Genomic DNA, 24668 nt, shown 5'->3' with positions numbered 1-24668 from the left:
TGAGCCCCTGCATTCCCATCCACCGTAGTGTCTCTTGCTCCCCAGGTCAGGGCAGCTCCTCAAGTCCTAAAGGGAAACAACTGGGCGCTTGCTGATGTGAGTGGGGAGCTAGACACCGACGGCCTCCCCTCTCCGGAGCTCCTCATTAACTTTTTCTTCTCTCTTTTCTCGCAGGCATCCCTCCCCCATCTTCCATCAGAGCCCGCAGCGGGGGAGGGGCGCCTCCGCCGGGGCTCCGGGAAGCCGGCACTTGGGCCTCTGCGTGCCTCGCTTCAGGGCCAGGCCCATGGCACTGTGAACCGGCGAGGGAGCCCCGCTCGGTGCCGGGGGCGCCCGGCCCCCTCCCCGCCCCATGCGCCCGCGGCTCTGAAGCCTGAGCGGGGCCGGGGGCCGGGCGGGGCCGGGGCCGCCGGAGGCATGGCGCCTGGGAGCCCATGGTGGCCGCCATCGCCGCCGCTGTCGCTGCTGCTGCTGATGTTGGCAGTGGGCGCGGGCGGCCTGGAGTTCGGCGGCGGCCCCGGGCAGTGGGCTCGCTACGCGCGCTGGGCGGGCGCGGCAAGCAGCGGGGAGCTCAGCTTCAGCCTGCGCACCAACGCCACCCGCGCGCTGCTGCTCTACTTGGACGACGGCGGTGACTGCGACTTCCTGGAGCTGCTGTTGGTGGATGGGCGCCTGAGGCTGCGCTTCACGCTTTCGTGCGCGGAGCCGGCCACGCTGCAGCTGGACACGCCGGTGGCCGACGACCGCTGGCACATGGTGCTACTGACCCGGGACGCGCGACGCACGGCGCTGGCGGTGGACGGCGAGGCCCGAGCCGCTGAAGTGCGCTCGAAGCGGCGCGAGATGCAGGTGGCCAGCGACCTGTTCGTGGGCGGCATCCCGCCCGACGTGCGCCTCTCGGCGCTCACGCTCAGCACCGTCAAGTACGAGCCGCCATTCCGCGGCCTCCTGGCCAACCTGAAGCTGGGCGAGCGGCCCCCCGCGCTGCTGGGCAGCCAGGGCCTACGCGGAGCCGCTGCCGACCCTCTGTGCGCGCCCGCGCGCAATCCCTGCGCAAACGGCGGCCTCTGCACGGTGCTGGCCCCAGGCGAGGTGGGCTGCGACTGCAGCCACACGGGCTTCGGCGGCAAGTTCTGCAGCGAAGGTGAGCCGGGGAGCCGCCGCGGGGCGCCTGGCTGCGGGAGGGAGGGCCTGGAGGTGCCCCGGGGTCGGAGCCTGCGAGTGTGCACCACCGCCGGAGGACTGTGAGGCGTGTCCCGAGTGAGGATGCCTGTCTGGGGAGAGTGCAGGTGAATAGGTAGGTAGTGAGCGCAGGAGCCGCTGGGTGCGGCGGAGAGTGTGGGCGTGGCCACCGTGGGCGTGGCCTCTAGGGCCAACCTCCCTCCACTCAGGATAGTCTACCTTGTGAGTAGTCAGGTCCTGGCGAGAGAGTGTAGGTCTGGCACTTGGGAGTGTGTGTGTGTCCTGCGGGTGAGGGGAAGTGGGGCTCCTTAAGTGGGCTTGTGAATGTGGCTTGTGTGGGTGGGACCTATGCGAGGCATTGGGCGGGGCCCTGAGGGCGGGGACTCCGGGGGCGACTGGTCTTGGGTCTGTGGGCAAGTCCTGAAGAAAGTGGGTAGGGCCTGAATGGCTCGGCTACTTAGGGCCGTGAGGGCGGATGGGCGGCCGGGGGTGGGGCGGCGAGGCCCGTGAGGGCCTGGCCGGCGGTGGGCGTGGCCTGTGGGCGGGGGCGTGGTCGGTTTAGGAGGGCGGGGCAGATGCTGCGGACAGCGTCCGGGAGCCTCCGCGGCTGAGGGGCGCGAAGATGCCTCTGAGGCTGTGCTGCGAGCGGGGCGGTGGGCGTTGGGCGGAGGGCAAGAAGTCGCATGAAGGCTAGTGCGGGTTGCGAGCCGTGGCTGCAAGCTCCAGGAGGGAGGGGACCGAGTGTTTCTTTTTCACAGAATCGGCAGAGCCCCTCGGAGAGTGAAGGGAAAATGAGGGAGAGGGTGGCTGAGGCTTCTGCGGCTCATGACTAGGAGACGACGGAGTTGCTGAGGGGCAGAAAAAATGGCTGGTCGCTTCTCCCGGGCGAGAGGCGGGGAGCGGAAGGTTCTGTTTTGAACATCCAGCCCTGACCAGCCCGGGCTTTGGGAGAGAGACTAGCGGTCTGGAGCGGGCTTGGTGGGACGCTGGGGGGTGGCGCGGGAGGTGGCGGAGGGCCTTGATGGGGAGGCTTAAGGGAGGGAGAGGTCCCGCCAGCTCCCCAGCTGCCAGGGGCAGAGAGGGGTGACGTGCGGGGACTAGGTGGTGGGCGCCCCGGGCCTGGGGTGGGCTGTGGTTCTCGTGGGGGTGGGAGGAGGGACTTCAAGGCACCTGTTGTACTTTGGTCTGGCTGAGGAGTGGGGAGAGGTCCCCCGTCTTCTTCGTCCGGGTCAGTGGCGGCTGCTGTCTGCTAGCGTGTGCAGATAGACATGCTTTCCTCTCCCTCGGTGACCCCGGAAGCCGTGGGCCACGTGGCATTTGCGTGTGTCTGCCCGGAGAGGGAGTCTTTGGGGGTGGTGTGCGTATGCCTGTGCATGCCCACCAGCTAGTGTGGCCCGGGACTGCTTCGGGGTTGTGCGTCCTCGTGGCCTCCAGCATGTGGACAGCCTGGGGAGGAGCCGAGTCTCAAAGTGTAGCCCTGGGCTTGGGAAACCCGCACTTTGCACTGTATTTTGATTGTGTGTCTGTATATGGTAGAGGAATGTAAAAGGAAGGTTTTTGGATGGCTTTTTGGGGGTTATTTGTACAAGGTTGTGGGGCCATATCTTCAGGAACTGTGTGTATTAAATTAATCTGACGCCTTCTCGCCTTTTCCCCAAGGAGCTCAGGTGCTCCCTAAACTGTGAAATTGGGCGTCTGTGTGCGCATTTGCCTGCATGCAGAGGCCCGTGAGAGTATGTGTGTGAATGAGACTGTTTGAACAGTAGTGTTTACAGACTGAGGTCCAGTGCCTAGTAGAGTGAAGAGCGCTCACATGTAAGGGCATGTGCTCATGTGCAGGAGCCCGTGGGCGTGTGCTGTTATATGAAGCCTCAGTAAGACACTGGGCTCTGCGAGGAGTCCTTTTCTGTGATTCTGTGGTTCCTATGATGCCTCCCCTTCAAGCCTTCCTAAGAAAATAGGGTGATGGGGACATCTGTAATAATGTCAACAATGAAAATAAAGTTAAAAAAGGGACATAGGACAAACCACCCTTCTAACTTTATGGGAGGGAAATTTGAGCCACAGAGAGGAAGGTCACAGTAATCCGTCCAGTGTCCCCGTGCAGAATCAGGCCTTGGGCGTATGAGAGATGCAGCCAGAAGCACCCTGGTCAAACAGAGCCCTTGCATTCGTTCCCTGAAAGGATTCGTTGGCCAGAGGCTCCCAGTGAGCCAGACAAAGTGCGTGCTTCTGAATGAGGGTTGTGTGGCTTTGTGGCTGAGATGTGTTTGAGTACCTGTGTTGAGAGGGACTGTTCTGTGTATCCGATGTGTATGTTCTGTGTCGGAAGAATGTTTGTGTCAGTTGTGTGGGAGCCTTGAGAGGCAGCTGTGTGTCTGACCCATTGTGTGTGCGTGTGAGATTCGCAAAGAAAAAGGAAAGGGGAATGTTAGATGGGTGTCAGACAGCTGGCAGGGGCAGGGGTGCAGCCGTGTGGGAGTGTGTGCAGTATCTGTTGAGGGAGTGGCTCATCGTCTGCGATGAAAAGGCAGGGGGATATTCATCTTTGCATTCTCTGTACCTAATATAGTACCAGGCACTTAGTGGGTGTTTGATAGAGATTTGTGGAATGAATGAAGACACGTTACTATGTATTTGAGAGATTACAGGCTTCAGGTAAGGCTGTATATGCATATGAAAATATGCACGTGTATGTTTTCAGATGTATGTTGTGGGAGGACTTGGGCGTTGCCTCTGCAGGTGACAGCTCTGATTCCGCTCCCCACCCTGTGACTCCATTCCCTCTCCTTTTATTTTTGTTCCTTGTTTTCTGGGCAGCTCCTGTAATGTCCTGCGGTCATTAAACTTCTACCAGTACATTGTCATCTAGCCAAGGGGGAAAGGAATAGGCTCCCATCCTTGGGTATTGGGGTTGAGGGAGGAAGACTTTAAGGAAGCAGGCCTGGCTCTCAACCTCTGAGACAGGTCTCAGGGCCAGGATCCCCAAGCTTCCCTGGAAGTCACAGGTGCTTCATTGTTATCTGCTTTGAATGGCTCTCAACTTTTTCTGAGATTAAAGACATTTTTAAAGTCAGTAATTCACAGTACCCTTTCCAAATAGTAGTTCTTTTTATATCTGTTTAGTGTGAAAATAGATGACTCAAAGCTACTATGAATTCAGGGTAGCTTTTAGATGACTTTGGTATTATATTTGCCATTGTGGTTAATCAAATATACATTAGAAAAAATAGTTTTAGCTTTGTATGCAAGACATACTGACCTGCTTTCAGGTATTTGGTGTGCACGTGGATTTGTGGATGCTTTGGAATGCCCCCCTGCCTTCCCAGGTCTGGGCACACCCACTGAGTAAGAATCTTCGTGTTAGCAGATTTTCTTTTTTCCTCTGAGCTGTCTGTATGAACAACTGAGAGCGTGTATCTGCTGATCATCTGCCAAAGCTTAGATGCAGTAGACTGGAATTTTGCAGTGGTTGCATGTGAACTCCTCATGTCACTCAAGTGTGTAGAGAAAGGGCTGAAAAGTGATCAAGCAAGAAGTGTGTGCAGGTGTGTGGGAGACCTTCAGAGGAGTGGATGCACAGAGGTACGGGACAGTGTCGTGTGTGTGCCTGGCTTGGGAGAGAAATATGAAACTGGTGGTGAAGTGCGTGTTGGCAGTGAGGTAGATGCACGTGTCTTGTGTGTGTGTTTTGTAAGTTCGTTAGTGATTTCATTGAACAGGTAGCTTTCAAGGCCTCCTTTGTGACAGGTCTCATGTCGGGGCCCGAAGGGGAATCAGAGATGAATAAGCTGCTCCAAGAGTCAACTGTTTAATTGGGGAAGTAGATAAAACAAACAAATAAATAGTTTAGCCATGACTGGTGTGGATCAGTGGGTTGGGCATCGTCCTGCAAAGTGAAAGATCACTGGTTCGATTCCCAGTCAGGACATGTGCCTGGGTTTCAGGCCAGGTCCCTGGTTGGGGGCCTACAAGAGACAACTGATCCATGTTTCTCACACATTCATGTTTCTCTTTCTCTTTCTTGAAACCCCCTTTTACCCTTTCTCTAAAAATAAATAAGTGAAATCTTTAATTAAAACAAATAAACAGAAAAACCAAAAAGCCTGTTTACTGTGTGGTTAAGAGAGCAGATTCTACAGCTAGACTGCCTGGGCAATGACCTTGAACTTAAGTTCTCTCTGCCCTGGTTCCCGTATCTGTAAAATAGGGACAATAGTAGTGGTACCTACATTTTAGATTTGTTGAGAGAATTAAATTAGCTAATTCTTGTGAAGTGCTTAGAACAGAGCCCAGCATATAGGACAATGCAAAACTGTGTAATATATATATACCCAAAGAGATGCAGTGAGGCCATGTGATTAAACCACAGACTCTGAGGCTCAGATCTGGGTTTAAATCTGACTTCTCTACTCACTACTAGGCCTGTGACATCAGATGAGTCAACCTAACAGACTGAGGTCCAGTGCCTAGTAGAGTGAAGAGTGCTAACTCAACTAACCTTCAGGCTAATTCTTCCTAAATGGGGATGAGCATATTTCCTTCACAGGTGTCTTATGGGAATTAAATGAGTGTCTGATACGTAATAAGTGGTGAGTAAGTGGTAGATACTATTACAGGCAGAATACTCTTGGGGTTTTGAAGAAGGGGAGAGTTTGCTAGTTGGGAGGATCAGTAATAAAAGGCATGCTATTTAAGATTGGCCTTGAGCATTGATTAGTAAGTTTGATTTGGGGGGGTTCATTCCAAGCAAAGGAACTGGTGAGAACGAAGGCATAGAAGGGGGCCATGTAGTCATGCCCGCGGAGGGGCACCAAAGAGTGCTGGGAAAATGGTGGAACCTAAAGCAGGAGAAGCACGTTGGAGTTTTGATCTAAGTCATTGAATCAACATTTATTGGACACTGTCTACAGAGTATTGGCAGATGGAGCCACAAATGAATTTTGAGCAGGTATATGAATAATAAGAGCTGTTTCGGAAGCTGGGAGTGAGGTGTAGAATAGACGATAGGGGATAGAGTTATGCGGTAGAAAAATCAGTTCGGAGATAGTTCAGGAAAGAGATGTAGAGGCCCCGATCCTTGGTTGTCTTGGGGAGTGACAAGGAAGGGTGGTGGCAGCTGTGTTGACAGCAATGGCAGCAGCGGCTGAGAGCCATTGCTGAGGGTGAAGCTGTGGGTCTCTGCTTCTTGTGTGTGGAGGCAGTCGGGAGCCGGAGATGATGAGATTTCAGGTTTGCATGGCTGGAAGGATGGTGGGTGGGGGAAAGGAAAGGGGGAAGTCAGGCGGGGAGCAGGCTTGGCCACAGGCCGTGCATGTGTTGAGCTGTGGTGGCCCCGGTGTTCCTCAACAGGGGTGCCCAGAAGGCAATATGAGATGGAGCTTTGGCTGGGAGGCGGGGCTGCTGATGGCCACCTGGGAGCCACAGGCATGGAGAGATAGTATTTGAAGCTCTAGAACTGGATGAGGTGGCCAAGGAGAAGGTGAAAGACTTCAGAGAGGCATCCAACAGGGAGGAGGAGAGAGAGGAGCAGCTGCAGACAGGGAAGGAGCAGTAGGAACGAGAAGAGAATCAGATCACACAGGCAAGGACGGAAAGCATGGGGCTGGCAGCCAGTGGGCGTTTGCGAGGTGCCTTGGCTGCCTTATCCCATTGAATCCCCGTGACCACCTCCTGAAATAGAAGAGCTTCGGCCTGACCCCTGAGCTGACTCCGGGACCTGTTGTCCCCTCTTTGTCCATGCTGCTTCCAAAACAGAGAAGTGGTCTGTCAGCTGTGTCCATGGATTACCTGCACTTGGTTTATTGGGGTGCTTGGGGACTGTGTTTGATCAGAAGCCAATCACTACCCCAAATTTCTCGGGCCACAGCTTCTCCCTTAAGCCAGTGTGTGATGAGGGTGATCCTGTATTGGTTGGTCAGCTGTCCCAGCACTGAGAGAGGGCAGTGGGAATCCTTCAGGAAAATCTCAGCCTTCTGAGCCCTCCTGGAAGGACTCCCTCTGGAAAACGCCTTTTTTCCCCATTAAACTATACAGCTCACTAACATTCAAAACATCCAGATGGAAATCTTTCTATATGTTGCACGCCTCCCTGCCTCCGTAAGCATAATATTTGGAATGTCTTCCGGATGACTCAGGCTGTCGTGATTCCCCTCAGGTGCTGCACTGGATTGTTCCTTCTTTGAGGCTGGTCCCTGCCCGAAGTGATGCTTGACTGCTGGACTTTTGAATTCTTATATTAGCTTTTCCTGGCTTTTCCACCTCCGCCCGTAGGAGGACTTGTCAGATAGCAACTCATATCTACCGCTCTGTCGGTTTGTGAACTTGGAATTCTGCATTCCCCAGCATGTCAGGACTGTGTGTGTCGCCCACAGTAAGTGGAGTCTGGGTAGAGTCTGAGAACATAACAGTTTCCCTGTATAACTGTTGTGATGCCGGTTTTGGCTGCTCAGAACCCTGTCTTTTCTTTGGTTCCAGTCTTCACTGCTGTCCTCCATCACGGATCTGCTGGAATCACAAATTGATGCTGGGCAAGACTGTACCATCTATGCCCTCTGGTGGGGCAGTCACAACCTATATGTGTGAAAATTGAATAAATGAGGTCATGAATGTGGAATCACTGTCAGCTCTAACATCTGATATCTGTGGTCCTGACAGTTTCTGCAGTTGGAAATGGCTCCGGGCAGAATGGGACCGACTGCTCGGGAGAGCCGTACCGGGAGCAGCTGCTGTAAGACTCTGGAGAGGGGTGGATGCTCCCCGGGAAAGCCTCGTGAGGCAGAGTGGCTAAGAGCATGGGCTGCCCGGGTTTGAATCCCGGCTTAGCTGCTCGCTGGCTGTGTGAACTTGGGTAGTTTACTTGATCGCATTGTTCTTCAATGTCCTACTCTGTAATTGAATAACAATTTTTAGAAAAGGACTAAGTGAAAAAAAAAGGACTAAATGAGTTTATATATGGAAATCCTTCACAATGTGCCAGGTACTATCTAAGTGATCGATAAATGCTACCATAATTTTATTATTTTTAAAATCCTCCCCAGAGGGTATGTTTATTGATTTTAGAGATAGAGAGACAGAGACACACACATACAGAGAAACATTGATCAGTTGCCTTCTGTAGGTGCCCAGACTGGGGATCGAACCTGCAGCCTCGGTATGTGCCCTGACCAGAGGTTGAACCTCCAACTTTTTGGTGTATGGGCTGATGCTCCAATTGACTTAGCTTCCTGGACAGGGCTATATAATTATTAATCCTAGTGGTCAGGGAAGTCTTCAAGGAGGAGGTGGGACTTGGCTAGATCAAGGATGACTGAGTGAGCTTGATGGAGGTGGACAGGAAAGGATGGGGCTTTGCCATAAGGAAAACAGCCTAAATGAGGAGTCTGGTGTACCAGACAGTGGGTGTGAGTCACGTGTCTCGGGGGGGTGGCGGTGGTGGCGAGGAGACCAAGATGTTTGTGCTTTGTGAGAGAGAAAAATCAGAACTGTGGAATCAAGTGAACTCCTAGAAGTCTTGACTTCCAGGCCAAGAATATAGTTTCACTGGAAGTTTTAAAGCCAGACAAATTTGGGTTCAGGTTTTGGCTCTGTCCCTAATGAACAGTACGCTGAAAAGTGTCTTCCACTTTTTGAGCCTTGGTGTCCCTGTCTCTACAGGGGAGTCACAGCAGTATCCACTGATGAGGGGATGGTGGTGAGAAAACAATACAGTGCATGGAAAGAGCCAGGCACGCTTGAAGTGCTCATTACATGAGATGTGCTTTTTATCATTCGTTCAACAAACACAGCCATGCTTTTTCCTGGGCCAGGAACTGTGCTATAGCAGCTGGATATAGAGAGATGAATGAGACATTGTCCTTGCTCTTGGATATCTCACAGTCCAGTCAGGAAGCAGAGATGGAAACACAATCGCAAGACAGATCTGATAAGTGAAATAACAACACAATGTACATATTGAGAGCTGGCACGAAAGAGGGGTGGCTTGCTCTGCCTGGGAGGTCACTTCAGAACACAGACGACGCTGTACTGACCTGGTCTGAAAGCAAGAGTCGACTTTTTCCAGAATGTTGAGGATGAGAAGAATAAGGATGGGGAAGGGCATTTCAAAATATGTGCAGAAACCTGGCATGTTAGGGAAATGGGAAGAAATTGGGTGTGGCTGGAAGCCTCAACTATTGCAGGAAAGGAGGTTGGCGGGAGGTGTGGTCAAACTGTGAATGGACTTTCCTGAAACCAGTGGACTTTATCCTGTAGGTGCTGGGAAGCCGGGAAGGTTGTATGCAGGGTTGTGACTCGGTTGGACCGCTTTGGCGGTGTTTGGACTATGAGCTGCAGGGTGAAAAGACTGGCTGTAGAGGAGGTTGTTTAAGAGGCTCATTAATGCCCTGAGGGGAGGATCTGATGGGGGTCTGCCCTTGGGGCCGCGCTGATGGGGATGGAGGGATGAAAAGGGTTTCTAGGAGCTTAGTTCAGTTTTTCAGGTTTTAGAAGGAACCAATGGACCTGGGTTGGTATGGAAACAGAGCCGGCCGACTCCCGGGTGCCTAACCTGCTCAGGGAATGCAGGTAGAGGAGAGGGCTTGGGTGGGGGGATGGGATGGATCTTGGACATGTGGAGGGTGAGAAACCCATGAGACACTCAGGTAGAGCTTTTCTGAACGCAGGTGGATATATAGGTCAAGAGATCAGAAGAGAGGTTTGCACCAGAGCCACTGAAAAAGTTCCGAGTGTGCACATGCGTGTGTTGTGTGAGTGTTGGTCACAACAGTATTTGGTCAGGTGTATCTGGTGCCAAGAAAGCCAGGCTGGGGATGGGCAGGGAGGCCAACTAGCTGGAGTCTAATGCAGGAAACCCGGGGTGAGGGTGGGGCTGTGGCGACTTAGCGGTGCAGAGGACAAAGGCCAAGGTGATTTTGTGCTCCTGGGGAAGTACCCTTGTCTGTCCAAAGGAGGTAGGTAATACCACGGAGCTCACTCAGGCTGCTGCAAGGTGGAGGCACACTGGCATGTACTGAGGGTCTGTATGGAGTGGGGCTCACTGATGAACCTCTGGAGCCTAGCAGAGTGTGGGTGCTCAGGAAGTGCTGGCTGGAAGCAGTGCCTTTGCTGAACACAGGGAAACAGGCACTTTGTTGTGGGGGCGGAGGTGTTGAGCATGGCATTAGTGGTAGAGTTTGGATGGCAGAGAGCTGCCCAAGTAATTGCTGAGCAGACAGGTGAGCACACAGGGCTGGCACCCAGGGAAGAGTCTGGGCCTGTACAAATACAGTTTTTGGGGGGTTTCCTAAATGGCAAAAGGGATCTGTCACCGAGGAGGGCTGGAGGAGAGAGAGGAGTATGGAGGGCTTGGGACTGAGCCTGCAGGGGCCCAGGGTGGCCGGTGCGGGGCACAGGTTAGTCAGCAGAAAGCAAAGAGCTGCAGAGAAAGTGGAGCCAGTGGGTCCCTGGGTGCCACCTCTCAGAAGCCAGGAGAGGGGAAGGCTGTATGGGCAGCAGGCCAAACCTGGTTGTTCCACTTCCCTGAGCATAGCAGGACCCAGGGCAACACCTTTTGAAATACCCCCATGCTGGATGATCTAGAAGGCACTATGCCTCCTAGTTCCTGCAGGTGCCGGAGAGATGGTTGTGCCGACCGACCAGGGCCTTTGCACACTGGGGCCGAAGAAGACTGACGGAGGGCTCTTGGTGAGAGCCCAAGGGTTTTCCCAAGGGCCTCTTCAGTTAGCCAGGACCCACAAATATAACGGGACTCAGTTTACTCAAGCCATATACACAGCTTTTAGGGACAAAGCTGGCAGCTCTGTGTTGTGTAGTAGTGTGTCTGTGACACATCTAGCTATGTAGAGGCTTGAGTGGGTAGGTTTAGAAAATGGGAGAGAGGTAGGTAGATGGGTAGATAGGCAGGTGGATAAATGGATAGACAGATAGAAAAAAGGGGAACTATGTTCATCTCAGGGTGTGTCTTCAGCCACCGGAGGGCGTGTGGGGTGGTGGTGCATGCATCTAATATTGTGCATTAGATCACTGTGTGGGTATTGATTTTGCATTCAGCCTGTGTGTGTGTGTAATGGGGGTGGCATAAGTTATGATAAATGACAGTATGTGTTCCTGGAGGATAGCTAAACCCTGAAGATCGAGTGAGCAAATAACAAAATGAGGTTGGAGGTAGGAGGAGACGGTGTGTGCTTCCAGGCCTAACTATGTAGTGAAGAGCTGTTTGTGTGTATGCGTGCGTATCCTGAGGCCCACGTGTGTGTGTGTTTCCCTCCGGGTCTGTTTGTAGCCTGTGCTGTTTCTATTCCTGCCTGTTGCTTCTCTCACGGCTCCCAGCAGGTGGGCATGGCAGAAGTGTTTGCAAGGGTGACTTGGTCCTCTTACAAGGTAGGCCAGTGCCCAGCCTGCTCCGGGAGCCTCAGTCAGTGGAAGGAACTGCCTCTGTGGGAGTCGCACAGCACTTTGGGGCGAAAGGGTGTTTTCTGATTTGCATACCCATGACTTTTCTCCCTTGGGCGGGTAACATGTGGGGCGCAGTTGGGTCCTGTGTGCAAGGGCTTTGGATGTGAGCCGAGTGAGAGATTACACATGTCTGTAGATCAGTAAGTGCCTATGTGTGTCAGTGTGTCACTGAGCATGAGTGTGTGTGTCTCTGGTGAGCCCCATGTGAGAGTGTCTCCATCTGTCTCAGAGATGCAACGGGATGCAGGGGAGAAGAGTGTCTGGAGGGGCCAGATGCTTGACTGTGGCTCCTGGCTCTGCCTCCGAGTCTCCATGTGACCTTGTGTGGCCATTTCCCTGCCCTGGGCCTTAGTTTCCTGAAATGCGATATGAGGCTTGGGTCCTCTTGGGCTGTGTGAAGCTGTGTTTGAGGCATAGACTCAAAAAACACCTCGGTCTCAGTCTCTGTCTCGTCCCCAGCAGACCTTTCCCAGTTGGGTGGCCTGTGTCAGGGTCTGGGTGGGCTTGGAGACCTTGAACCCATCAGTCTCCTTGGAGCCCTGTCTGTAGCATCCTTGCTAACAGCCTCTCTCTCTCTCTCTCTCTCTCTCTCTCTCTCTCTCATTCTGCTTCGCCCCTGGCTGAACACTGCTGGCCTGCAGAGGAGCACCCCATGGAAGGTGAGTGATACCTTTTGGTCACAGAAGTGGCCAATCGATCGCTGTGGGATCCTATTTGGGGGGTATCGTTGGCCACCTGAGGGCTCCCCCCCCAGCCCACGCCCAGGGAAGGATGTCTGGATGTCCCCTTGGAGGCCTTGGCCCCACCTCTGTCCTTTCCCCTCTTTATTGGTTTGCGGGGAGAACTGCCAGGCAGAGGGCAGGCCCTTGCTCGTCTTCACTGCCAGTCTGCCAACTGGCCTTTCTTTTTCTTCCTTAGGGAGGGGACAGGGATTGTGAGTGGAGGGTGGGGCTGGAGGGTTCTAAAGTGCCCAGAAGTGAGTGAGGAGACACTGTTTTGCCCAGCCCAGCAGAGGAAGCTCAGAAGAGCCGTGCTGATCTGACCTGGGTGGGCTGGGAGCAGTGCTTGGGCGGAATCCTTGCTGGGGTTTGGAAAGGCCAGGCAGGGGGTGAGCCCTGTCCCCAGTCAGCGAGTGTGGTAGGTGGCAGCTTCTCTGCTCTGACTGGCACTTGCAGCAGGCCCCTGTCCTCTGTCCTGTGGGCTGGTAGTCTGCTTCTCCTTCAGCCCAGGGCAAGGGTGGGGCAGGTGCCTCTCTCTGGGGTCTCTCTATCCATTCTTTCCCTGTCTTCTCATTCTTTTGCCTTTTCTCTCTCTCTGGGTTTTCTCCAGGGCTCTGTCCCTGGACCTCTGTCTTTGTCTCTAGTTTCTGTCCTTCCCCAGGCCCTCTTTGGGTTCCTGACATTCTCTGAGCCTTCCCCCTTGGTTTGGTTCTTTGTTTCTTTTCTTCTTCCGGGGTGGAGTAGGTCAGGGAGAGGGAAGACTGAGTCGGGTGATTGGACTTGAGGCTGGGCTGCCGGCCAGCTCTCATGGCCATCGCGGGGAAGGCAGGCACCAGACCTGCCCACGTTCTCTTCCTGGAGAAGCAGTAGAGTGGGAGGCCCCTGGGCCTGCCCCGGGCGCAGCGGCGGGGAGCAGGAGTCCTGGGAAAGAAAGGAGGGAGGGCTCTCTCCCTGAGTGTAGGGCTAGAATCCATTTTTCCTGGTGGCGTCCACGGTTTGGCTAGTCTCTCTGGTTGATGTCTCTTCTCTGTGGATGTCCTCAGGTCCCCTGGTCCTAGTGTGCAGGCATCCTCGTGCGTGTGTATCTGTGTGCACACATGTGCACACAGCTCTGTTGCTCTGCTGTGTCTTGGGCCTTTGTGCACGTCTGTACATACATGCGTCTGCATGTGGAGGAGCGTGCACCTCCCCCGCCATGTCTCCTGCGGTGTGGCCCCCATCTCTGTGCCTCTGCGGAGCGTCTGCCTCTGTCTGCACCTGTCCCGCCTGTGTCTGTGTCTCCGTGTGTCAGTGTTTACCTCTGCGTGCGCTAGAGTCTGCGTGTCTGGGCAGACGCGGCCTTCTGAGGACTGGAGATAAGATTTAGTGCTGATGTGACTTTTCGTTGCTCTTGATGTCATGTCTGCTCAGGAACAAAGGGAGAGATGAAGGGAAGCCAAGAGAAGGGAGCAAAGGGTAGAGGAGAGAGGCTTGGGGGGATGGAGGAGGGGGCAGACGTTCAGGAGGAAGGAGAGGGGTACGTAGTGGTGGGAACAGGGAGGATGCTCACGGAGCGAGGGGCAGAGAGGATCGCACCGGGAAGGGCAAAACATCCTGGCCAAGAGGAGTGGGTTGGGGGGCTGCGGCGGGGAGAAGACTGGAGCTAGGAGGGGAGGGAAAAGGGAGCAGTTCTTGTCCAAGCGACTAGGATCTGCAGGGACAAGAAGGGGGCTGGGCTTTGGGGATTATTGGGGAATGAGGTCTGTGACGTCACCCAGTCATTTCTTGGGGGCGGCACAGTGATCTGCTCGTTTGGCTGGGGCCTTGAGTGAGCCTGCATGTCAGTGGCTGTGCAGGTGTGTGTGTCTGCAGCTGTGTGAGTGTGAATGCATGTGTGTGCGTGTGTACAAACCTAGTGATGTGATACTTCTGTGTGTCTCTGTGACATGTCTGCTATGTGTCTCTCAACCTTGTCCCCTATAACTGGCTTCCTTCTTTCGATGCCGGTCCTCTTGGGAGTTTGGTAGGAGAGGAAGGGAGGGAGACTGAGAGTGGGTTTGGCAGATGGTGGTTTAGGGGGTGGGGGTGGGGGTCCTCCTTTGTGGCACTGTGCTCTGGACTGTGCAGCGCCCCCTTCAGATCTCTGAGTCCTCCACGCTTCACCCTCTCTTCTTGCCCCCTGATGCTGTGTCTCAGGCCTGGCTTTCTCTCAGGAGCCCAGCCATCCTGCTCCTTAGCCCCCTGCTGAGCATCTCCTTTGGGGGGATCCTGGCTGCCCCACCTCCTTTCTCTCCAGCCTCTTGTAGCAGAAAGAAGACACAGAAACAACCAGATAAAGTGCCCTGAGAAAGGACCTTTGGTAGTGCCATCCTTCGTCACTGCCAGCTCTTCTCCTGTGGTGGGAGGAGGGCCTGGGGCCACAGGTGGACATGAGGAGGGGCCTACTGAGTGGGAGCTGGGCATGAGGAGGGAGGAGAGGCTTCAGGGCCAGGTGGGGAGGCATGGCTAGGTGGGGAGAGCACCCTAGGGCCAGGTTGGGCTGAGCCGTGGGAGACAGGGCAGGGAATTGGCCTCCCCTTCACCAAGATGGCTGGTGCTGTCACGCCTGAGGGAGCTGAGCAGCTGGTTGCCGTGGTGACAGAGGGAGAGTGCTGCATGCTAATGAGGCTGAGTAGGAGCTGGGCAGTGGAAGGGTCTGCAAGGGGAGAGATGCTGCTCACCCCTGCCCCCGCGCCCCCCTCCCCCCAGCACACGCTTGCAGGGGACAGAGGGCAGGTCCACAGGACACCAGCTCCTGGGTCTGGAATTCCAAAGGTGGGAGCATATGAGCCAGTCTGTTTTTGCCAGATGAGGGGTTAGGGCTTTGGTCTAGGTTCTGGATTTAGGGGTTTGGAAGTGGATGCAGGTAGTTCTTGAGGAAAGATTTGGTGGGGGCATTCAGAGCAAGACAAAAGACTCAGTCCAAATGCTTGGGCCCCTCCTATTTTGTAGATAAAACCTGTGTCTTCCTGAGAGCTGTTCTGTCCTGAGGCAGCCCTCAGCAGCTGTGGCCCCCACTCCCAACTGGCCTCAGACTCAAAGGTGGGGAGAAACTGATGTGCCCGAGAGAGAAGGGGGCAGCACGAACCATCTGCCCGCATCTTCCACATGATCCCGGCCTTGGCCCCAGGCCACGCCTTCCTGGCCTCCTCGCTGCCTTCCTCATGAACCCAGGCTCACTGGCCCTCGGCTTCATCTCTAAGACACCCGGGGCCCTTTACCCTTGATACCCATGCCCTGGCTCTGCTTCTTACCCCCAGAGCCCACATCCATCCCATTGCCACAGCAGCTGGGATGGTTTCTAAGGGCAACGTGGTACTGACTGCAGGCTTCTTCCTTTCCCAGTCTCTTGGCCAGACACTGTGGGTGAAGGGTGAGGGGATTGGGGGGCCTGAGGTTTAGTGGGGCTGGCTTGTCATCTCAGGTCCTGGGGTCTCAGCCCAGCTGTGGAGCCTGGGGCTGCCAGCCTCTCTGGAGAGAGCTTTCCTTGATTGGTGCCTTCTGGGGACTGGGGACCTGGTCCAGTGGACCAGAGGCTCTTACCTTAAGGCTAAGGGGTGCCCTGGGTCAGGGCTGACCAGGTTCTTTTAAGGGGCCAAGGTAACCCTGAAAGTAATCCCAGATGTTCTTGCTCATAGTATTGGATATAGGGTTTCTTTTTTCCATTTTCAAAATCCAGCTTTTGGGTCCTCTCAGACACAGCCTGGCCGGAGAAAGGGGGTCCACAGAACAACTTATGGGCATTTGGCCTCTCAGAGACCCGGGCCTCCTGCCGTGGGTCTTGGCTGTCCTCTCTACCCACTGCCGTCCGAGAGTGCTGGCTCCAGGCTCTTAGTCCTGACATGTTCCCCGTCCTTGCTCCAGTGTCTCCCTAGACTGTGCTTTCTCCCACCTCACCTTATGCTCCCAAACCCCAGATTCCTTATAGAACCCAGGCATGCAGGGCGCCTGCTATGCACACAGAGGTTGTGGGAGGAGCAGCTGGGAGGACAGGAACTGGACAGATGCTCTCCCAAGGCTCACTTTGGCGGGGGATCCCTCTAGGCCCAGGCTCCTCCTGTCCCCTCTCTTCCCCTTCTCTGCCCGGGTCATAGGGGTAACAGGGATGGGGCGGGGGGTGGGGTTGGAGGTCCCCCTTGCCCACTCAATTCCACGCTAACGGGACACTCTCTCTTTCTCCAGGTGGCTTTGATTTTTGTGTCGTATTTTATTTTCTCCTCCATCTGAATCGTTTTTCTCGTTGACCGTTTTTTTTTCTCTCCGTCTCCCGGAAGAAAAAAAAAAGAAAAAAAGAAAAAGGAAAAAGCAGCACTCCCAGCCTCATGCTTCTCCTCCTTTTCCTTTTTTTTTTCCGGCAAGAAGGAAAAAAAGAAACCAAAATGTCCTCTTCCTCCTGCAGTGACTCCCTGCCCCATTCTTCCTCTGGCTCTGCCTGTACCCTTCCCCTTCTCTGGTGCCCTCTCTCTTTCTCTCTCTCTTCCCCCCTCATGCCCTCCACCCTCTGTTTCGGCATCGGGCCCCTTCCTCAGCTTCGGGCTGGGGCTTTCCCCCGATGTCTGTCACAAGTTAAAAAGGGTTTTTAAATTGTGGCAGCAAAAGCTTTTTTCTCCCCTCTCTCTGGCTGATTTTGATGACTGGTGTTTTCTGTTTCTTTCCCCTTTTCTTTCTTTCTTCTTCTTCTTCTGCTTTTTTTTTGTTTTTCCTTTCTTTCTTTCTCTCCTTCCCCTTTCCAAGGTCCGGCTCACCTGACGTTAAACAGCGAAGGTATGGTTTGAAGTTCTGGTTTGCTTTGGATTGAACTGGATTGCCCCCAACCTGCGCCTGGATTTTCTGTTCCTCTCCTTGTTCCTCTTTCCCCTCCTCCATCTGTCCCACCTCCTTCCTTCCCTTCCCAACCCCTTCCTCTGCCATGTCTTTATTTTTGGGGGGGGGTGCTGGGGTGGGGGTGGGGGTTTGGTCGTGTCTGTGCTCTCCCCTCTCCCTCTCCCGCCTCACTCCATCCGCCCTCATCTCACCTTGGTTTCTGACATCAAGAGATGTTTGAACTCCTGCCGTTGTCTCCAGCCACCTTTTTGCGTTTTCCTGGTAGTGTATCTTGGTTTTTTTAATTTCTCATAGTGGTATTTTATTTTCTTCCACTCATTCTGATCATTCTTTCTTCTGTATGAATCCAGATAAAAAGAGAAAAGCACGGGCTGGAGAAAGGGGACTGTAGGCAGCCTCCCTCCCCTTGCCCAGCTGCTGTGGGTGGCCCCCTGTATCCACAATGGAGTAAGCGGGAAAAGTAGGGGAGTGCTGGCATGGGACCCCCCTTTCCACAGCTGCCCCACTGCATGCCTTCACCCTTGTACCTTTGGGACATCTCTTGACTCTGTTTAACAGATGAGGACATTCAGGCTCAGGGAGACGAAGTGACTTTCTAGTGATTACACGGACTCTGATTGGTGGTATCCTTGGGACTGCTCTATTTTTGGCCTCCACCAAGTCCCTACCCCTTTCGAGAGCCCTGGTGTTCAGGAGCTGGAGGCAGAGCCCAGGAGTCCTGACTGTGGGCCCTGCCAGCTATGACCTCCCCCAGGGATCCCTGCCATCGATTCTCTTGGCCTTCTCTTGAAGGCCAAGCTAGTGTACTTGGCCTTCTAGACCCATAGGCACTTGCCCCCCTGCCCAGAGCAGTCCTCTCTTGGGGCTCATCTTCCGCTGGAAGGAGGTGGGGTCCTCAGCCTGTAGGCAGGAAAGGCCAGCAGGATGGCTGAGCTGTGGGGAGAGACTAAGATCTGGAATTTGGGGATGGGCTTAGGTCTGGGGAGGAGGGGCCCATGGTTCTGGCAAGGATGTGAAATTATGGCAAGAAATGTGGGGAGAGAGGAAGCCCCAAGTGGGGAGTCCGGACCTGGTTGGTTTACTTACATCCTTCTTGCCTGTCAGTGCCTGGCTCTGGGAGTCCTGGCTGCGACCCACCTTTGTCATAGCTGAGGACCAAAAGGATCCCCCGCCCTTGAAAGCTCCATAGTCCAGGGGTCACTCTAGCTTTAGTTCTGGGGATTTGAGACTGGGTGGGAGTGAGGGCCTGTGCAGGGACTTTTAAACTCCATTTTTGAGTTCCCCTCATCCTGAAGCCATCCCATGGGGTCTGGCAAAAGGTGTGAGTGCCTGGGAACTGGGTGCTAAGCACACAAAATCACTGGCATGGGTGGGTGGCTGAAGAACTTAAGCTGACCTGGAACCCAGGCATACCTGCCCGGGGGGCCTTCCCCCAGACATGAGACCCAGCCAGTCAGGACCTCCCTTGGTGTGCACAGCCCTCTGAAGGCACCGTGGAGGGACAGAGTACAAGCAGAAACTGTGGTCCTGCCCCTGCGATGCCCCATAGTCTGACTGGCAAAGATGTGGACAAAGGTGACATCAAAAGCACTCCCTGTAGTAAATGAACCAGGTGCAGATGGAGAGCCAGGTTTGCTTCGAGGACAGGCAAAGATCAGAAGAGGGGTGTGTGTACGTGAATTGGGGAGTTTTGGAGGAAGGGTGCCTGTGTCAGGCTTCTGAATGAGTTGAAGAGCATGAACTCTGACCCAGCAGGGAGGGTGTGAGCAGGATACAGAGTAGGAAGAAGGATGAGACAGGAACAGGAAGTGCGAGCTCAGGCTCCGCCCCCCAACCTCCGGACCATGGGGGGCTGTCCTCTGTGCACAGGTGGAGGGGATTCCTGAGCCAGCAGTGCGGTCTCCGCCCTAGTTGGATCGGGCCTGGGCAAAGGGCAGAAGTTGGTGGTCATGAGTCTGATGGGATTTCTGGGGCCAATGGAATCCTTGGTTTGTCCACAGGCTCTATCCCTATAGTCCCCAAAGCAAGTGAGTCCCCAGAGCAGCTCCTCTGGCCCCAAACCTGTCCCTCCAAGCAAGAGGACCTTTGCCCTGGAAAGGCCCCTCCATCACCTCAAGGCTGGGGTGGGACTGGCTGGGTAGCCCCCGTGCCTGACTCCCCAATTCTGCTTCTCCAGTAGGGTCCTTACTGTTCTCCGAGGGGGGGGCCGGGAGAGGAGCAGCCAGTGATGTGCACCAGCCGACGAAAGGTCAGTGACACCACAGTCCCCAGGGAGCCCAGCCCTCACTCACTGCAAGCAAACTGCACTTCCCACGGGGGTGGTTAGTCAACAGAGGTGTACCCTCTCTGAGGCCCACAGGGACTGGTAGGCCTGCACCCCCCATACCTGCCCTGGTGTGAAGGGCCACAAGCCTCCTCTTCTTTCCCAAAGCTCAGTTGTCCTGGTGACCTCTGTCTAGAATACAGATGTCTTTTTGTGGTGGTTGTTTAGACTCATTGCTAGAAAGTATGTTTCTCTGATGGAATGACCAGGCAGCTGGGGAACCCCCATCCCCACTTAATCATCAGATTCTGGGTGGCAGGTGCTGCATTTATAATACGATTGTATCACATGCATCACCTCACTGAACCTCCACGACCCTCCGTGGAGGGGCATGTTGCCCTGGGTTTACAGAGGAGGAAACTAACACCTGTCAAAGCCCCCCCAAGACCAATGCGGGGCCCTGAGCCTGTCTCAGGGCTGTAGACTTTAAGCATTGAGGCTGCTTTCTTAAGAGATCCTCTTTCCTAAGAAGTGGTCAGGGTACTTCTGCAACCCTTCAAGGAACACCGGTGGGTGCCAAGCACTGGGGCTATCGAGTCCTGTTTGCATTTGTTCAGAACTCGCTGTTCTGTCAGCCTGGATTTCCGCCATCCCTGCTGTCTTCCCAGCCATTTGGTATCTTTCAGCTGACTCTTGGAAAAGCAGCCAGACCATCCACATTGGAAGGAGCCCTTCAGCTCCCCAGGCGACCCCAGACACTCTTCGGTGTCCCCCTGTCTACACATCCATTAGTCCCTCGTCCCACTGTGTTGTAACTGTCACTTTACCTGTTTGCCTCCCTCACTGGACTGAGCTCCCTGAGGACCCCCTCGGGTCTCTTCATTTGTGTGCCCCCCTGCCTTACACAGCTTCTGGCACAGGAGGAGGCACGTGCTCAGCAAAGTGATTTTAAATGGGCAAATGGTCTTTGTTCTCAAGGGGCTCATTGACATTCTAACAAATAAGTACAATAACGCGTGGTACATGCAAAGTATATGAAAAGCGAAGACTGTCCAGAGGAGTTAATGTATTCATTGATCTAGAGAGAGAGGCAGTGCACACACACAGAAACTTACACAGCCGCACAAGAGTCGTTTATTCGTGGAATGGTTCACAGCTTAGGAAGTCACACCCATCTGTTCTCTCTCTAAAACCCAGAGCAACCTGCGAGGTAGGCCGATGATTAGCTCCTTTGTCCGGGGAGAAAGCTGGGGCTGGGAGATGTTGCCTCCTGGCCAAGGTCACAAAGCTGGTGGAAGAGCCAGCATTAGTGCCCAGGTCTCTCTCACATCACACTTCCTCTCAGGGGAGCAGTACAAGATGTTACTCGGCAGTGAGTGCCAAATGAGCAGAACAGACAGCTGTAGTGCTTGAGAGCAGGGAGGGGCGAGGGGGCTGGAGACCTTCCCGGAGGGCTCTGGCTGGGCTGGGAAAGGAGGCAGCTGCGCTGTCCCTTACAGCGCTCAGAAAGCCAGGACCACACAACTGGTCTCTAGACACATTCGGCTTGACTGAGACACCTGTGGGGCCCCACGCTCCCTGACCTGGGAGAAAACTCGCATCAGTGACTAGCCCCCTTCGCGGACCAGGGGCTCTTAGGAGCTGTGATTGCTCAAGCGCTGCTGGGGTGGTTGCTTCCGGATGGTCTGGGCTGCGAGATGGGGGAGAGCGCCCCCTGGTGCTTCAGGTCTGCTCCTCCCAGGTCTGGTTTGTGCTTGGGCCACCTCCACATCCTTGCCCTGAAAGTCCCTCCAAAATCCCTTGAGGTCCTGCTGGTCTCCTCCCTACTTAGAGACTCTCTGTGTTTCCCACCACTTTCGGGTTTTCTCTTCCATCTCCTGAAATTCTTTCAGGCTTCCTCTGGCTGCTTCAAGCCTCTTTCATCTCTGGGCCTTCCAGCGTCTCTGGCTGCATAGGGAACTGGAGAACATGTGGACTCAGGCTGCAGAGTGGCTTTGCCACCTTGCCTAGGAGACCTGAGGCAGAGCCTGGAGGAATGGAGACCGACCTCATTTCTCCGCTTTGCTGAGGCGGCAGCTGTGGTCCAGCCCCTGCCCTGCCTCTCTCCTTTTTACTGGCCTTTTGTTCTGTCCCAATCACTTTTTCACGTGGTTGCCTTATTCTTGCCCTTCTTCCTGATTGACACCCCCTTTAACGATATTTCCTCTGACTGAAGTGGAGGTGAAGGAGTGGGAGGGAAGGCCTGGCTTCTGGGAGAGACTAGTACGTGTGGCAAACCCAAGGTGAAACAGGGTCCCCTTTCTGGTCCTTGAGCCTGCCTCTCCTTCCCCTGCCAGTGTCCCAGCAGCAGGCCCTGTTGCTATGGAAGCAGTAAAATCCTGACAAAGCCTTGGCTTCGTTGCTTAGAGGTCGCAGTCCCCCTTTCCTTGCTGGCCCTCTTCCCATCACCGTTGCCGGTCCCCTCCCAGTTTGCTCCTTATCTTTATCCAGATTGCTTTACTCTGTCACCTCTTGCTCCCTCACCATTTCCTTTCTGTTCCCGATGGTCCATCTTTCTCTCTCCCTCCACACCTTCCCCTTCTTGTCTTGGTTTGACCCTCCCCCTTTCTTCTCCCTGGCCCTTCCCACTGGAGCCCTGAGGTAGGCAGAGCAGAGTTTCAACTGTCCCCACGTTGCCTGTGTCCTCACCAGCCTTGCCGCCCCGTGGCCTCAGGAAGCTGGGCCTTGCCAGCTGCAGTAAGTGTGGTGCCAGGCTCTGGGGCAGCAGCTGGTGCTTTGGCATCCGGAGGCAGCAAGGACCGAGTCTACGGGCAGCCTGCCCGGACGGGGAGAAGCGGGGCTGTGTGTGCAGGGGAGGGGCTTGGGCAGAAAGTGCACCCAGAGAGCCCGATCCCTCATGAGGTGCCTGCTGCTGTGGCCTGGCCTGGCAGGTGCCTTATGAGGGCCATGGGTGCCCCCCCTGCATTGTGCCTTGCTCCTGCCAGACCTGGGGGCCTATACTCCACCCCCTGCACACCATAAAGGCCTTTGCCAGCACTCCTGTTCCTGTGAGGCGGACAGGACGAGCCGTTTGCTGGGAGGAAGAGCGGTCGCTCTCAGAGTCCAGGTTCTCTGCTCTCCTCGCCCCCCTGTCCCAATCTCTTCTCTCTGTGTGGGCTCTGGCTTGTGAAGCCCCAGCTTCCCTCCACTGGGTCGTTGACCTCTCACCTGCCACCCACTTACAGAATGCTAAATGTCCCTAAGGCTCTCCTAGTCATTTTTGCTTCTGCTTAAAAAGTGCCTCTGGGCCCTGGCTGGCAAAGCTGAGTGGATTGAGCGCTGGCCTTCAAAAGGAAAGGTCGCTGGTTCGATTCCCAGTCAGGGCACAGGCCTGGGTTGCAGGCCAGGTCCCCAGTTGGGGGCGTGTGAGAGACAACTGATTACTTAACTCTTGCACATTGATGTTTCTCTTCCTTTCTTCCTCTCTTCCTTTCTCTCTAAAAGTAAATAAATAAAATCTAAAAAAAAGTGCCTGTGGAAGGAGCCCTGTGCACACACATGCACACGCGCATGTATGAGAGCCAGGCCTGCCCTTGCCCTTTCACCCGTAGCCAATCACCTGCATGCTGGGTCTCACACCCATTCTCTGGGGTCCCTCAGTGGCTCTCTGCCTAAGGGCCCATATCTGCTGTGCTCTGAGGTTGGAGTAGGAAGTGGGAGTGAGGGTGATAGCTGGCGTGATAGCCTCCTTGTAAGCACCCCAGTGGCCTGCTGCTACCTGGGCACATCCCTGTCACCTGCATTGCCTTCCCACATGTCCTACCCCTGCCTCCTCCTCCCATCGTTTCCATATTCTTCTCAGCAGCAGGCCTACTAGTTGCCTCCCTGCTGGTGAGGCCCGAGACTGTCCCTGGGCCAAGAAGGTCGTCACTGAGCAGAGGCAGCAGAAGGGGGTGGGCTGCGCTCAGGGCACCTTGGTGCCCCAGCCCTAGAGGCGGCCTCATGGGGAGAAGTCAGGTGGAGCCTGTGTGTCCTCCACATCCCTTCGTTAGGGGGAGTGGCTGATGGAAGGCTGGTGGGGGAGGAGACAGGGAGAATGGCTGCTTTGCCTGGCCCTGTGGCAGCTTAATTGTCAGCTGTCAGTGTGAGAACTACTTAGCAGTCTCCTGCCTTGGAAATGCACATGGGGGAAGCTGACTTCTGACAGCAGAGATGGCAGGGTCCAGAGAGGAGGGTGGAGAGGCTGGGGAGGGGAGAGGGCCTAAGGCTTGCAGTTGGGGCCACGGGGGACCCATGCCCAAGCTGCCGGAGGGGAAGAGGGTGGTCTGGCATACACTCTCCCACTCAGCCTTGTCCCCTTTCCCCACACCACGGCGTCCAGGCAAGGAGGAGTTCGTGGCGACCTTTAAAGGCAATGAGTTCTTCTGCTACGACCTGTCACACAACCCGATCCAGAGCAGCACAGACGAGATCACCTTGGCCTTCCGCACCCTGCAGCGTAACGGGCTGATGCTGCACACGGGCAAGTCGGCCGACTACGTCAACCTGTCCCTCAAGTCCGGCGCCGTCTGGCTGGTCATCAACCTCGGCTCAGGAGCCTTCGAGGCCCTCGTGGAGCCTGTCAATGGCAAGTTCAACGACAATGCCTGGCACGACGTCCGGGTCACCCGAAACCTGCGCCAGGTAGGGGGAGCAAGAAGAAGGCCAGGGCCCAACTGTGTCTGGGACAGCATGGGAGTGCGGGTGTGAGGTTTCAGGGCGGAGCGTTGAGAAATGGCTCTGGAGAAGAGCGAGACTGGGGACTGCGACGGTCCAGGAGTGTGGCAGTAGCCAGCAGGCTTCAAGGACAAGGGAGTGGAGCTAAGGAGGTGGCTGAAGAGCTGCCCAGGGTAGGGGTCTGAGGGATGGGGAAAGGCTGGGCTCCGATTGGTGGCAGTCGCTGGGGTTTCAAGGGCTGGGGTTAAGGAAGCAGGTGATCTGGCAGAAGGGCGATTCGGGAGCTGGAAGGGGTGAAGTGAGGCCTGGATGGGTGAGCCCTGGGGGGCTTTGGGATGAGGAGGCACTGGCTGGGTGGAGTGGCTGTGGGGGGTGTCCCGAAGTTAGGGCAGAAAGGCACAAACAAAAGCCTGGGGTATGTGTGGGATCAGGGTGTGGCCTGCCCCCGCCCCTCGGTGGGGCCATTCTCTGACAGAGGCAGGGGTTGGGTTAGAACAAGGTGGAGGGGCAGC

At 55.1% G+C, this 24668-nt stretch overlaps 1 protein-coding gene across 18 annotated transcripts in view; it reads left to right on the top strand.

Moving 5' to 3' along the window:
• The first annotated feature begins 400 nt into the window (after window positions 1-400).
• The window catches only part of NRXN2 (neurexin 2), a 94089-nt gene continuing 69821 nt past the window's right edge, over window positions 401-24668 (top strand). For 13 of the 18 annotated variants that reach the window (XM_037053105.1, XM_037053089.1, XM_037053093.1 and 10 more), the window contains exons 1-5: window positions 403-1144; window positions 12279-12296; window positions 17109-17138; window positions 19375-19446; window positions 23822-24123. In XM_037053105.1, coding sequence (XP_036909000.1) covers window positions 418-1144; window positions 12279-12296; window positions 17109-17138; window positions 19375-19446; window positions 23822-24123 — 1149 coding nt within the window. In that variant the 5' untranslated portion in view covers window positions 403-417. Of the gene's footprint in view, window positions 1145-12278; window positions 12297-17108; window positions 17139-19374; window positions 19447-23821; window positions 24124-24668 lie in introns of all 18 variants that reach the window. The other 5 variants (XM_037053107.1, XM_037053099.1, XM_037053098.1 and 2 more) reach the window with 3 other exon arrangements.

This window comes from Sturnira hondurensis, unplaced genomic scaffold (genome assembly GCF_014824575.4).
Source record: "Sturnira hondurensis isolate 20B ecotype Veracruz unplaced genomic scaffold, ASM1482457v3 Scaffold0007797, whole genome shotgun sequence".
Taxonomy (NCBI): Eukaryota; Metazoa; Chordata; class Mammalia; order Chiroptera; family Phyllostomidae; genus Sturnira; species Sturnira hondurensis.
This window is presented reverse-complemented; position numbering and strand designations above follow the sequence as displayed.